General features: G+C 31.1%; 2 protein-coding genes across 2 annotated transcripts; both read right to left on the bottom strand.

Annotated features, from left to right (window-relative positions):
* Positions 1-5241: 5241 nt before the first annotated feature.
* LOC143066840 (uncharacterized) lies at positions 5242-6940 on the bottom strand. The gene has a single exon (XM_076239652.1). The coding sequence runs from the start codon at positions 6931-6933 to the stop codon at positions 5242-5244; it is 1692 nt and encodes a 563-aa protein (XP_076095767.1). The 5' UTR covers positions 6934-6940.
* Positions 6941-12926: 5986 nt separating this feature from the next.
* Positions 12927-14552, bottom strand: LOC143066839 (uncharacterized). Its single transcript, XM_076239651.1, has one exon. It carries the CDS (start codon positions 14550-14552, stop codon positions 12927-12929), a length of 1626 nt encoding a protein of 541 aa, XP_076095766.1.
* Between the last annotated feature and the right edge of the window lie 529 nt (positions 14553-15081).

Genomic DNA, 15081 nt, shown 5'->3' with positions numbered 1-15081 from the left:
AAAAGAATTATAGAGAGTTAATTCATGGTTCTGTAGTGATGGCTAGCTGCTTGCCTTGTGTATTTGCAATTTATGTTTTTTTATTATATTAAACTTTACGCAAGTTTCTAATTTAATGATAACAATTGTCAGATTATTGTTAAGTTTTTATTGAAATATTCCAAGAATATGTCTTATTTGCCTTTTTACAGTTATTATTTGTTTTATAATAATTTTAGTCAAAGACTTGCATTTTTAAAATCAAATTTATAGAGAATCAGCATTTTCTCTGGTTATCTAGTCAGTGGGACCAATATGATACACTTTATAAAAACAACATGACTGCCTTCTAATATTTTAATGTTTTGTTGTATTATTATAAACAATTTATAGAAAAATCAGTTTTATATTTATTTCTTACTATTACAAAAACCATCTGATATAGCATCATTCCATTTATGTCAGAAATATTTTATTAACAGTGTCAGTTTTTACTTAATCAATCAAGTACTGCAAATTTAAAAAATAAGTTTTATTATTAATAATTTGTTTATTTAAAGTATTTGTATTTAAAATATTTAGGGAAAAATCTGCTAATTTGCTTTGAAAGCCAGTGGACAATTTTCATATATTGCAAAATGTTGTATTGTAAAACAATTTTCCATTTTGGAATTTGATGAATCCAATGCAAAAGTATGTTGCATTTAAGACCCATTGGTGACCTTTGGCTGTCTCTGCTCTTTGACGCATACCATGGTTTCTATTCTATTACATATATCATCTAAACATTAAGTAAAAGCTATAAAAAAAATCACCAGAGTGATGAAAATTTTGTTTTGAATGATTTAATCCTGCAGACTTTATTGAAATCAAACTCTTTTTTTTTTAATGACAGTAGTTCATTGTTCATGGTACTAATGTTTGTATTGCTATTGCATTTAATGGTGGAAGGGAGTTTAATTTATTTAACAGGGTGTTTGATGTAGCATTTATTTTAAAATCAAAGTCAATTGCGAATCATGATGTTTTTAATGATTTCATTTGTTTTGGAATGAAATTGATATGAATTTGTTTTTAGTCACTTTGTATTTTTTACATTTTTTCAATATTTGTTATCATTATTTCTGTGTGTTTTGAACAGAATAGCTTTTGTTTGCTACATGATTAAGTATCAATTTATGAATAAATTATCTTATAAATGATATCTGTTTGTTTTTATAATTTGGAAATTTTCAACATTTAAAGATTAAGAAATGTATGTGTTGTAAATGCCTGATTCAGCAATTATCTAGTTCTGCTACAGTTCTGTCACAGCAATAGAGAATTCATGATCTGTTTCTTTTTCTCTCTTTTTATTCATTTCATTCATTCAAAAAAAAACTCTGAGCAAAAATTTTAAGCTTAATGAGACAGTGATTTATTCAAGAATGATCGACTTTAAATTTCAGTTTTGTCTTTTATAAAAAAAAACTCATCATAGATACCAGGACTAAATTTTGTATATACGCCAGACGCGTGTTTCGTCTACAAAAGACTCATCAGTGACGCTGGAATCCAAAAAAGTTTTTTAAAAAAAGCCAAATAAAGCACAAAGTTATTTCTCGCTTATGAAGTTAGCATTCATCTTTTGGATACAAATCCGACATCAAGTATTTGTTTAAATCCTTCAGTAGACAGTTAAGAGTATAACATTCATGAGCATGACATTCATATCAGACTTTCCATGATAAAGATTTGTTTAATCATTCTCTGTTTCATAGATGAACAGGTATATCTTCCATTTACTGTAGTATTTACAATCTGGTTCATTTTTCCTCCCTAACCAATTCATACAGAACCTTCCAATAGACGAAAAGAAAAGAAACATTTAGCAAAGATTTTTAAAATTATCAGTTATAGTGATGATATTGTACCACTCACTAACCCGCATTTTAATGCCTCCTTACATCTCCAAAATCCAAGCAAGCTTGAAATTGAGGATAATACCAAAATGAGACGATATACTTCTCGAAATTGACACAGGTGCACTTCACACTAGTATTTATGACAATAGTGATGATTTTAATTTTCCCATTGATAACTTCCCATTTCTCAACAGTAAAATACCCTCTTCTCCTATCCATTGTATGGCATCACATATCTCAGTTATTACATTACGCTCGTACATTTTCACACTTTCCAGGTGTGTGATACTTTCATAAAAAAAAAAACCTACTGTCTTATATGTAATTTTACTGATTGTATCCTATTCCCCATAGTTTTTTCTCATCTCCTTTTATTCATTTCGTACTTGATTGTGCAGGATTTGCCATGATTGTGTTGTTTTATTGTCTGTGTTATAATTTAATCTTCCACTGTCATGTGTTATGCTTCATAATATATTTGAAAAATATTGTTTTCTCGTGTAGATTGACGCTCATGGGTTTTGTTAACATATCTAGATGTCTTGTTGACTTTCATCAAGTGTTTTGTTTGGGATCAAAATAGTTTTTTTTGCTTTTCAATTGTTAGTTTTTAACATCTATACATTTAGATAAATTTCACATGCTCTTTTTGTGCCGGTTTATCTCATTCCTTGTAGAACGTTACATTTTTCGTTTAGATAATCATGTTTTGAACTGACCTTGAAAAAAGTAAAATCACAAAAAAAACGGAAAGTCCCTTATCATATGGCAAAATCAAAATCTCAAACACATCAAAGGAATGGAAAACAACTGTCATATTCTATTCCTGACTTTGTACAGGCGTTGCCTTATGTAGAACATAGTCGATTAAACCTTTTTTTAAAGGTAGCTTAACCTCACACTTGTAGGACAGTCGCATTAAAATCCAGTTCATTGACAACGATGTGGTAACAAAACAGTCATAAAAGGAAGAAAAAAAAATATTCTTAAATAGGGGTACAAAAAAATAAGTTTCCTAAATAGGGGTACATCAGTAAACATTATTTAATAATCATAATCAATATTAGAACAAACAAATATGTAACAAAGGAGCACAAAAATGCATATTGTCAAAAATGAAAGACAAGAATACAAAATTTACAATAGCACAATAACATAATGACAGGATTTAAAAGTACAGTGTCACGTCATGTGTATCAAAGAAACCCAACAAAGAATATAGACACAGAAAATTAGCAAAAATAAAAGACAAGAATACAATGTTTCCTTGGAATATTAGTATCTTAATGTATGGAAAATACAAAATAAATTGATCGAAGGCAGTAGTGCAATTTCAATTGAAACTAATGTTACAGAAATGTGTTTAACAAAGTAACAACATATTGTAAGTAAGGTCAGGTAGATATAACAACATTAAAGCACTAAAAGCAGTACCCATAGTTAAATGAGAGACCGGGAAAATCGTAGAGACTATCAAAAGTCTTTCAAATGCTACAGTAAAGGGAACTCTTTCGCGATCATCTGTGAGTGATATTCCATAACGGTTTACCCACGATAGCACCATAATTTTTTTAAGGGATGCATTTGACTTATCCTTGGCACAATATTTTATTTGTCTTTTGTTAGTAGCAACCTTTAACCAAAAAACCATGATAGAAAACACAAACTCTGGAATATTTGCTATTGTAAAGATAAATTCCATATGCAGGCGCTGCAGGAATGTTGCTACATAGAAATGGGAAGTTCACAATTAGACAGCTGATTTCTTCTCATTTGTAGTAAAGTTTTATATTCAAGCGACACTAATTCTGAATAGTTTGATAAGCAAACTTAACTATATTGGTAGTAACCTTTATTTCAAGTTCAAAGAAATAGACGAATTCATCATCGTCAACAAAATTTCTGAATATCTTAGTGTGAAAACGTACTACGTTACGAAACTTGAAATTGAAGGATTATGCTATCTTTTTAAAAAAAAATCCTCTCGTTAGAACTTTATCTGTATCATATGAATTAAGAAATAAGTCGAAAGGAATTATTACCAAAGGGATGACAAATGTATGCAGAAAACACGTCAAAGTAGTAAAAATGTTGATCGTTCTTCGGTGCTTAATGTTAATGGAAATTCAGATATAAGTTTATCTTAATAGTTCTTATTCTCTTTTTAGCTCACCTGGCCCAAATGGCCAAGTGAGCTTTTCTCATCACTTGGCGTACATCGTCGTCGTCCGTCGTCGTTAACTTTTACAAAAATCTTCTCCTCTGAAACTACTAAGCTAAATCAAACCAAACTTGGCCACAATCATCATTGAGGTATCTAGTTTAAAAAATGTGTGGCGTGACCTGGCCAACCAATCAAGATGGCCGCCATGGCTAAAAATAGAACATAGGGGTAAAATGCAGTTTTTGGCTTATAACTAAAAAACAAAAACATTTAGAGCAAATCTGACACAGAGTAAAAGTGTTCATCAGGTCAAGATCTTTCTGCCCTGAAATTTTCAGATGAATCAGACAACTGGTTGTTGGGTTGCTGCCCCTGAATTGGTAATTTTAAGGAAATGTTGCCGTTTTTGGTTATTATCTTGAATATTATTATAGATAGAGATAAACTGTAAACAGCAATAATGTTCAGCAAAATAAGATCTAAAAATAAGTCAACATGACCAAAATGGTCAGTTGACCCCTTAAAGGGGTTATTGCCCATTATAGTCAATTTTCAACAATTTTCCCTAAATTGGTAAATTTTTGTAAATTTTACAAAATATTTTCCTCTGTATCTAAAGGGCCAAGTTTAGAAAATTGTAAGTATCTCAAATATTAATATAGATAGAGATAAAATGTAAACAGCAATAATGTAAGTATTTTGGTTTCTTGTTCAACAGATTCTGAAGTTTGAATGTCAATTTCGAATTCTATGTATGTCCATGAGAGAACAACACAATACTTAAAAAGTGTGTTTTTGACCTCAAAAATGAAAAAAATAAACTAGTTGAAAGTATATTTAAGTTAAATCACAAGAAAGATTAGATTTAGGTTCACAAAGTTTCCTTTAACAAAAAGTATTATTGTTATTTCATGCATCAAAAAAAATCTAAGGTGAGCGACACAGGGTCATTGGACCCTCTAGTTTGTTTTGATTTTGTATAAGATCTTTAAATTGCAAAAAGAGTGCTTAAGTTTCGTTTTACGCATTTGCAATTTTCATCATCGTTTATTATGCCTTTTACACCAGATCTTTGTAATTTTATAATTAGTCAAACACTAACTTATTCGTAGATGTATATGACTGAAATTCTTTTATAATTCAAAGTTTTATTTCATTCACAATTAAACAAGTGCATAATGAACTGTTAAAGTCTCATTCAATGAAATTGGCTATTTGCAACTTAGTTTTTTCAGAATCCATGCAACCGATCATTAATTGTCCTTTTTTATTCAAACATATACTGACTGGTTCAGTTATTTCACTGTCTGCAATACAATTACAGATGAATTGCCCATCCTTCGAAAGGACATGAATTGCATTTGTTTTTCTCTCAGCCACAAGAACAAGACCCGAAGATGTTGTGAGAATATCGTTCGGAGAAAATGCATTTTCTGAGTTTATGTCTGGATGGCCACGGTATATCCATTTAGGCTCTCCAAATTTCCCGATGACTACAACTCTTCCATTGTCTGAATCCATGGGCTGGTCTATCACACACATATAATCATTAATGTTTTTAGTGATCTTTTTTGGAAGAGTAAATAATGCTTTACTACTGCCCTCAACGCGTCTCATAATGCTTGTGTCTTGCGTGTAACTCATGTTGAGTTTCATATGAGTTAGTTCTATAATTCCAGCAGAAGACCTTGAGTTATTAGTAAAACCCAAAATAATTTCGTCATTGTCAGTTGCATGAATACCGTTAAACTGGAGATAATCGTTCGTTATTGACGATGACAGGTTTTCAAATTGTCCATTTTTTTTAAGCTGCCTAAGTTGAAATTTGTCATCTGTTAGTAAGATGTCTCCATGATAATTTGTTATATCTAAAATCTTAGCATAAGCGGAATATGTACTTTCTAAACTTACGTCTATTATATCATTTGTAATGACAAACTTTAAGCCCGATATTGTAAAAAACACAAATCTTCGAGAATTACTGTTGTAAATAACACATATGTCATCATTTAGCGACACTAGTCCATTTATTTCGGGAAAATCAACCTCAAATGTCCGAATTAGTATTAATTTGGGTATTCTTATTACGGATCCCAATACTTCTTTCAGAGAAATCTCTGTTGGCTCAAGAAGAATCAGTTCTTGAGGTTTTATTTCTAATGCTGATTTCTGTGGCATTTCACAGCTGATTTTTTCTACAGTTAAGAAAACTGAAGCAGGATCCTGTGTTTCTAACACTTCGTCAAGCATATTTTTTCTTGTCAATAATTCTTGTTCTATCAGAGAAAGTCTTTTGCGTTCTGATACTACTGGGTTATTTTCTGGGTCCCATATACCTTCCATAACTTCTACAAGATTCGATGCCTCCTTTGTTATTACATCTTTTGCCTCATTTTTCCTATTACAAATTTTCTCTTTTATTTCGTTGTGTTTTATGACCTCACAATCATCCATTTTTCTGAATAGGGTTGCTTTCTCTTCAAAGAATGGGTAACATTCGTCAATTTTACTTTTTAAGTCTTTGAGTGAAAGATGTTTATCTTCATATAATTTATTAAGTTCCACATACTGAAATTGTCTTACTACACATGACGAGCATAAAGATTTATCGCAATTTAGACAGTATGTTATACATTTCTCACTAATATGATTAGAACATGCAATCTCCTTCAAGTCCACTTTTCTTTCATTTTCCGAATCGTCAATATTACCTCCATGTTTAAAAGGAATAACCTTGTGCTCAGACAATTTTTCAATTTTTGTATGAATTTTTGTGTGAATTTTTGTATTGCATACATCGCAAAGATTTAAATCACATGACTGGCAAAACCATTTTACTCCAGCTGATTCTTCGCAAAATTGACAGTTTGCATATTGACTTGCCATTCTTAAATGTTTATCCAGTGTTCATCAGATAGAAGTACTAAGATAAAAAATTCAAATGTGCAGAACTTTAAAAAGTTTGTGAAATAAATTCTCTCTCATTGTCTATAATTTAAATTAGTGGCAAATCTACTGTTTTACTCCAATGACTCTATACAAGTCAAAGTAAGCATGCACGTATTTAACTAATTTTACAGTCAAATCAGATATTGTAATTGTTATAAAACAAAAGAATTTAAATTCTCTGGTCGACCGATATGCACTGCGTTTAAAAATATCACTGACATATTCTCAATAGATTGCAAATTGAAATACTCGATTGTAAATCTTTCCCGTTGCACAGACAGTCACTATTTAAGGAGTGCTTATCATCTGTTATTGCTTGGCAGATGTTAAAATATATCAGTGGTTATGTTGCCTTCAAACTAAAGCCAGTTTTATTTTATTAATTGGATAAAGTGTACCTTATTTTGTGCTATTAAACAACATTAAAAATATTAGGTCATTAACCTTGATGTCAAGCCCTCATATGTTAATAAACTGAGAAAACAATGAAATGTTGTTTACAGGAAAAACAAACAATGCATTTGTTATTAATTAAATGAGTTATGGAAATTTGCAAATATCAGCTTTTTATTTTAAATCTACACAACCAGATCGGGACGGTATTTGTAAAGAAAAAATCGTTTGTTAACATAACTTTTTATATTTCAATGTTCACATAAAGCAACACAAAAAAAATGCTTGGCACCTTCCAATAGGTACATGTAACTGTTTACCTGTTGTTCCGTTTCAACATCTATAAACCAAAACAAAAAATACATGTTTGCAAACGAGGGTGCTATTTCATTGAAATAAACGAATCCACAGCAAGTACATTTAATTTATATATGACAAATATATTATATTAGGGGCAACGGTAATTTATAGAAGTTCAGATCTAAATGTTTAGCATTTACAATTCATGCTTAAAAAACCCCGAGAGAACTTCAAACGAAGTGACACTAACCAAATTGCACCTATTTCGACAGTTTTTTCACCCACGTTTATTTATGACCAGAAAAAGTTTCTATTCTGTGTTTATTTTGTAGATGTGTAGATCTAATTTATAGTTCCACCAATTTTATTTTGAATCCATACTGAATCATAGAAAAGTAGGTTTGAACTGATCTCCAAAGACCCATAATTCTGTAACGAGGAGTGTCCAAATTGCATCCATGCAAAGCTAGTAACAGATGTTTTTGTTTTATTTCTTCAAATATGTAGAACAATTTGACATTAGTCCATGCTTTCTTTCAAGTTTTTTAAAGAATAGATGTTTGTAAAAATTTAATTTGCTAAGTTTTTAAAGATGACGTTTTCGTAGATTTTACTTTTTTCTATGAATGCTTCATTTGTTGATATATATTGGGACCATTTAGCGTATATTTAAATATATTTACCATTGTTGAAGACGTGTGTAATGTCCAATCATGATAAAACATATCATTAAGTCTCAAAGAACACTTGTAAGTTTTCGCAGCGAATCTTTTGAATAGGTGCAATTTAAGTACTCTGACGTTATATATTTTAACGGTTAAGAATAATTAAGGTCAAATAGAGTTGACATTTATGCATTTCTGAAACAAGCTTTATACAACTATTAGTTTCTCAGCGTCATATAGCAAGACAAATTAAAACAATTTTGGTCCGATTCATGCCATTTCTGTTTATGATATAAGAATGATACAATAGGTTTGATTGTCAGAAAAGCCTTTTTTTTTTTTTTTTTTTTTTTAAAGTAAAACCCCTAAAATAACATTAAAAATGTCATGTTTCTAGAGGAAGGCAAACTATTGCATTATGATGAGACAGCACACAAGAGTTTAACTGGGTCATGATTGTATACTCTATTCTGTGTTAAACGTCAATTAGACATTAAGCCAACGACACTTACATTTGATTTTTATAATTTGAAAGTTATTTGGTGTTGACTCGAGAAGACGGATATGTAGTAATTCAAGATACCACACTGTTTGAATCAATTTACATACTACATTTGCGCAACATGAACAATTCCTTGCTATAATAATATTCTATAAATTTCAGGAGATTCAGTTTAATTTCCATAATCTGATTAACCAATTAATAACTGTCTCTTTTGTAAAAACATATACTAATTGGCACAGTTATGTCAGTGTCTGCAATACAATTTCAGATGGATTGCACATCCTTGGATTGGACGTGAATGACAACCAATCGAAGACGCAAGAAATAAACCCAAAAATGTTGCGACAATACAGTACAATAATTGATTTTCCTCTAAGTTCAGTACTTTTATGATTTTACTTTTATTCTCTAAAAACGTATACAATCAAAGGTACAATGTCATAGGGAGAAAACTGTTGTATCATAGCTGTATATCCACTCATGCTGTCCCCATTTACCAATCTTAACCAAGTCTTTGCATTTATGAATTCCTTGGATGCTCTATCACACAAAAATATCTATTGATGTTTGATCTTTTTTTAAATGGAAAAAAGAGATTTTGTACCGTTGCTACGACATTCAATCTGTCTTATCTCGGATTAGTGATAATCGTACTGACAATGATTGGTTTTTATTTTAAGTTAACAATTAAGCGACATGTCTACAATCATAAGTAAAACCAGTGACAATTTCACTATTATCTGTAATATGCATGAATACCATATAAGTTTTCATTTGTGGGTGTAAATGATACATTTTAAATGTTCCATTATCTTTGAGAATTCTCATTTGAAATTTGTCATCTAACAATAAAATATCTCTAGTATAGTTTGTCATATCTAAATTTCCCGCAAAACTGGTATATTATATTTCTTGCTTACATCTATTTTAAAGTCACTTGTAGTTATAAAGTTAGAACCTGATAATGTGGAATACTTGAAGATTAAAGAATGGCTGTTAAACATAACGGAGATGTCTTCATTAAAAGACGCTAATCCACTTATGTCGAGAAAGTTCATCTTGGATGTCTGAATTACCAGTACTTTGGATTTTATTATAACGGATTCCAAGACGTCTGTCAAGTTTGTCCCTTTAGCTATGTACTTCAATGCCATATGGTTGCAATAATAAAATCAAAGATGTAGGTGCAGTTATGTTAATAGTTATCAAATGTACCAGTTAAGTAATGTAAAACTAATTGTCTTATTTAATACTACCTTACGGCACCAAGGTAGTCATGGGCAAAAACATTACCGTTCGGTATAATATAAAAAAAACACCAAAGTCTGCGAAATCTAGATCACCATCTAGGAGCCTTGGCAACCTTCTTTCATATCTTCATTATCCGCTAGGGTTACATTACATTAGAACTGTTCTTTTTTTCCCTGCCAGATAATTTTCTAAAATGATTGATAGACAAAATTAAAACATGCATAAATACATTTTCTCCAATATGCAGACTTGTCAGTATAATTTGTGATGTAGCTTTTTACCATTTTCTACATTTGAAAATGCCTGTACCAAGTCAGAAATATGACAGTTGTTGTCCATTCGTTTGATATTTTTTTTCGTTTGAATTTGCCATTCGATCAGGGACTTTCAGTTTTGAATTTTCTTCTGAGGTCAGTATTTTTCTGATTTTACTTTTTCCGTCTATTTAAACCAGTAAGATCACAACCTTTACATGAGAAAAACAGGAAATTTCTTCCTGTTCTGTTTTCCAATAGAAGAATTAATGCAATCACCATCACTGACGTTCTAAATCTCAAAGAGGGAACATTTAAAATTCCACTTTATCTTCAAAATCAGTCTGTTCCTATATTGTATCCTACAATTACACCAGAACCATTACATCAAAAGTATTCAGCTATAAACAAGCATTGCAGGACCTTGATGAAGAACAATACATAAAAAAACCTGACATGTGACTGATCCAACTCGCCTTATATTTACAACCCATCTGACCATGTTGTTACTGGGGATTTAAACATAATTCAACATGACATGACTGTTCGCGTATTGGTATTAACCATATTTGGATTCTAAACAACTGGAAAAACTTCTGGATCAGCTTAATTCCATTTTATTTTCAATTAGTTTAAAACTCTTAAACTTTCAACCCTGTATACTACAATGTTCCATGTGAAATTGAGACATCGTCTCAAAGAAATTATCTAAAATACTTTCAACTTTATACGGTAGCATACGCTATAGATTAATTATTTTGAGATATCATACGACGTATTTTGTAAATAGCGAACAAAAAGAAAAAAACATGTTACACAAAGGAACAAATTGTCAGTATGCTGTTGTTTCTTTATTATTGACAAACTATTTTGTTGAATTATGGGATAGACTTTTTCAACATATTGTCGGCATTCATATGGGCACAGTTCCTTCTTATGTTCATATGAATCGCAGTTCCTTCAGACACTTGTCAAATACAAGAAAATCAAAGAAGCGAGATCTTTTAATTTTACATTCAAATATATTGATGATGCACAGTCATTAAATAATCCATACTTTTTTATTGGATTCCATCACGTGTATTTTCCCCATTCAGCAAAAAATTAACATGCCCATTTTGTCATGAAATCGCGAAGAAAAGCTGACACGAAAAAAAAACCCGATCTACGGTTTCACCCAGAACCAGAAATTAAACAAACAATAGACACGTCTTCCTCCGCCTCATTTTTAGACTTATACATCGAATTTGACTTACACAGTCATCTCAGTACCAGAATCTACGACAAACGAGACGATTTTAATTTTGAAACCATAAATTCCCCCCACTTAAGTAGCAATATACCAACTTCAACTGCATAAGGTGAAATCACAAAAATACTGAACTCAAGGCTCCGTATTAAAAGCCGTATTTTGACCTATATTTGTTCACTTTTAACACATTGTGATTTAGATGGAGAGTTGTCTCATTGGCATACATATCATATCTTCTTATTTCAACAGATTGCACAGTATGTACAGCCCGTCTTCATGACAACGCAAATTATTGTGTTGAACATCTGTCAGTATTTCTTAAAAATTCCATTTTCGTTTTCCTCGATTTCTTTTCTTATTTATCTTTCTTATTTTGTTCTAAATGGATATACAAGATTTGAACATCGGTTAACATGGTGCATTAATCGAACATGCCTTTGTTACTTCAAAGAAAATATATTACACTAGTGTTTTCCTTGAAAAAGCATAGATAGAAACGGAAGATAGCAAAGGATGTTCAAACTAAGAATTTGAAGACAAAAAGACAACCACGTTACATATACATGAGAATCAACAAAACAACTTGCTATTTAAATGAAATATTTGATTGGAGATTATGCGTTTTGAATTTTCCTTTGTGTTCGGTATTTTTGAGATTTTACTTCTGGCTTAAATAGAACAGCAAGCTGTAAAGGCTCCAAAATGACTAGTGTAAAACAATACAAACAAGAAAATCAACGGTCTAAAATATATAACGAACGACAAACACTGCACAACAGATGCCTGACAGATGGAAACAGATGCAGCGGGTTGAAATGTTTAATTTAATAGAAAACAAATATTTTTTACATTTTTAGAGCACTTGTATTGCATCTTCAACTATAATATAATTTCTTATCTATGATGAATATATTCTAGCTAGTGTTGTCTGTTAAATAGAAGTACAATATTTTTGTGAATTTATAAAGGTTGTTCTTTTTGCCCTTTATGTCTTGCTCTTTTCATGTTTCAATATATTTTCATATTTATTTTCCGTATTGCTATCTTGTCAAAGTTTTACATATTTAAATCTAACCAATATTGAGGCTTTGTGACAAAACCATTTTGTATCTACATCAAATAATATTCTTATATAACGATCTATGTTCTCTTGGTAACAAATTATAACAAAAGATAAGGACTGTGTGATTGACGTCATAATTGGATAAGCTATATCAGTTTAATTTTAAACAGTGTCGGTGGTGAAAATAAACATTTATTTATTTGGAATTGCTCACTGTGATAAGTTGTTAATTTTTTTTTTACTAGTCTCATTCAATGAATTCCACAACATGCAACTTTGTTTTTCTAGAATCTGAACAACCAATCATTAACTGTCCCTTTTTGTTAAAACATAAACTAGTAGGCCCAATTATTACACTATCTGATAAACAATTACAGATAAATTGTCCATTCTTAGAAAGAACATGTATTGCGTTTGTGGTTTTCTCAGACACAAGAACCAGGCCTGAAGGTGTTGTCACAATGTCATTGGGAACAAAGTCGCCTTCTTTATGTCCTTGTGCTGTTAAACCAAATGTAAATTCACTCATTGCATCTTCTTCTACTTGTACTTCTTCTTTTTCTGCTGTTGATACTGGATTAAGGCTTTGATGGCCATTGTAAATCCATTTTAATTGTCCCCATGTTCCAACCGATACAACTCTTTGAGAACAATCTAACTGATCAATCACATAAATATCTCCGTTGATGTCTGTAGTTATCTTTTTTGGAAGGCCAAATAACCTTTTGTTACTGCTTCTACCACATTCAACACGTCTCATCTCCGAATCGCAAAAATTGATAAGTTCAAGAAATCCAGAGGAATATCCTTGTCGATTGGTAAAACCAACAAAAATGTCTTTGTCATTTACAGCATGAATGCCATAAAAGCTCAGTTGATCTATTGTAATGGACGGTGCTACTTTCTGAAATGTTCCATCATTTTTAAGACGTCTTAGTTGAAATGTGTCATCTGACACTAAAATTTCTTCTTTATAGTTTGTTATATCAAAGATCTTCACGGAACCATATCTTTCTTTTGTACTTACATCTTTTATATCATTTTTAACGGTTATAAACTTAAAGTCAGATATTGTGAAATACTTGAATCTGCGATTATCTTTGTTAAACATAACACATATGTCCTCATTAAGAGACACTAATCCATTGATCTCTGGAAAATCCACTTTAAACACCTTAAGCAAATTTATTTTAGGTTTTCGGATTATTGATCCCAATACATTTTTCATATCATCTATTGGTTTCTCAATTGGTTTGATATAAAACAGTTCTGGTGGTTTTTCTTCCAAGAAGGATTTCTCTGGTATATCCCTATTGATGTTTTCGGCAGAGGAGAAAACTAAAGCAGGCTCTTGAGTTAGTGTCACTTTATCAAGTAAATTTTTTCGGGCCTTTAAATCTTGTTCCACTTGACAAAGCCGTTCACGTTCTGATTTAACTGGATTACTGTCCGTATCCCATATACTTTTCATAACTTCTACTAGTGCTGACGCTTCCTTTGTAACTGCATCCTTTACTTCATTTTTCCTATTGAAAATTTCCTCAGTAACTTTGTTGTGTTTATCGACCTCATCATCGTCCCTTTTCCGAAAATCTGCCGCTTTCTCCTCGAAGAATGGATAACAATCGTCAATTTTACTTTTTAAATCTGTCAATAGAAGATATTTGTCTTCGTACACTTTGTTAAGTTTCTCATACTGAAATGGTCGGATTAAACAAGAGGCACAAAGGGATTTGTCGCAATTAAGACAATATGTTACACATTTCTGATCCATGTGTTTCGAACATGCAATCTCCTTCAAGTTCACTTTTCGTAGATTTTCTAATTCATTAATGCTTTCTCCATCTTTGAGCAGCTCGACCTTGTGTTCCATTTTTTTTTCAATTTTAGTATGAATGTTTTTATTGCACTCATCACAAAGATATAGATCACACGACTGGCAATGCCAATTCACATCCGCAGATCCTTCACAAAATTGACAGTTAACATATTTGCTAGCCATTTTTCAGAGGTTCGTTATTTATTTTCTTTTTTTGCTTTTATGTTAGAGTAATATTTTAGAGAAACATTCTATTCACGAGCTAGTTCATAAACACTTCTGTCTGGTATCTATACGTTTAATATATTGTGTATGTCTTATCTAAATCTCCCTGTGTTCTTTATTGATTTGATAAAATCCCATTTAATGCACTTGCGTCAAACATTGTAGATAAAGTTGTTTAAATTGAAGTAAGATATTGTCATTTTGATCAAATGAAATAAGATAAATTTAACTTATAACCATGCTAAATGTGAACTGTGATTAAACTTAACACATATAGTTCATTCAGTGATTTTATGTTTGGTGTGGTGTTGTTCTTTTGCCACTTGCTCCGAATAAATGGTATAATAAGTGTCTTAGT

This window comes from Mytilus galloprovincialis, chromosome 3 (genome assembly GCF_965363235.1).
Source record: "Mytilus galloprovincialis chromosome 3, xbMytGall1.hap1.1, whole genome shotgun sequence".
In the NCBI taxonomy this organism is placed as follows: domain Eukaryota; kingdom Metazoa; phylum Mollusca; class Bivalvia; order Mytilida; family Mytilidae; genus Mytilus; species Mytilus galloprovincialis.
This window is presented reverse-complemented; position numbering and strand designations above follow the sequence as displayed.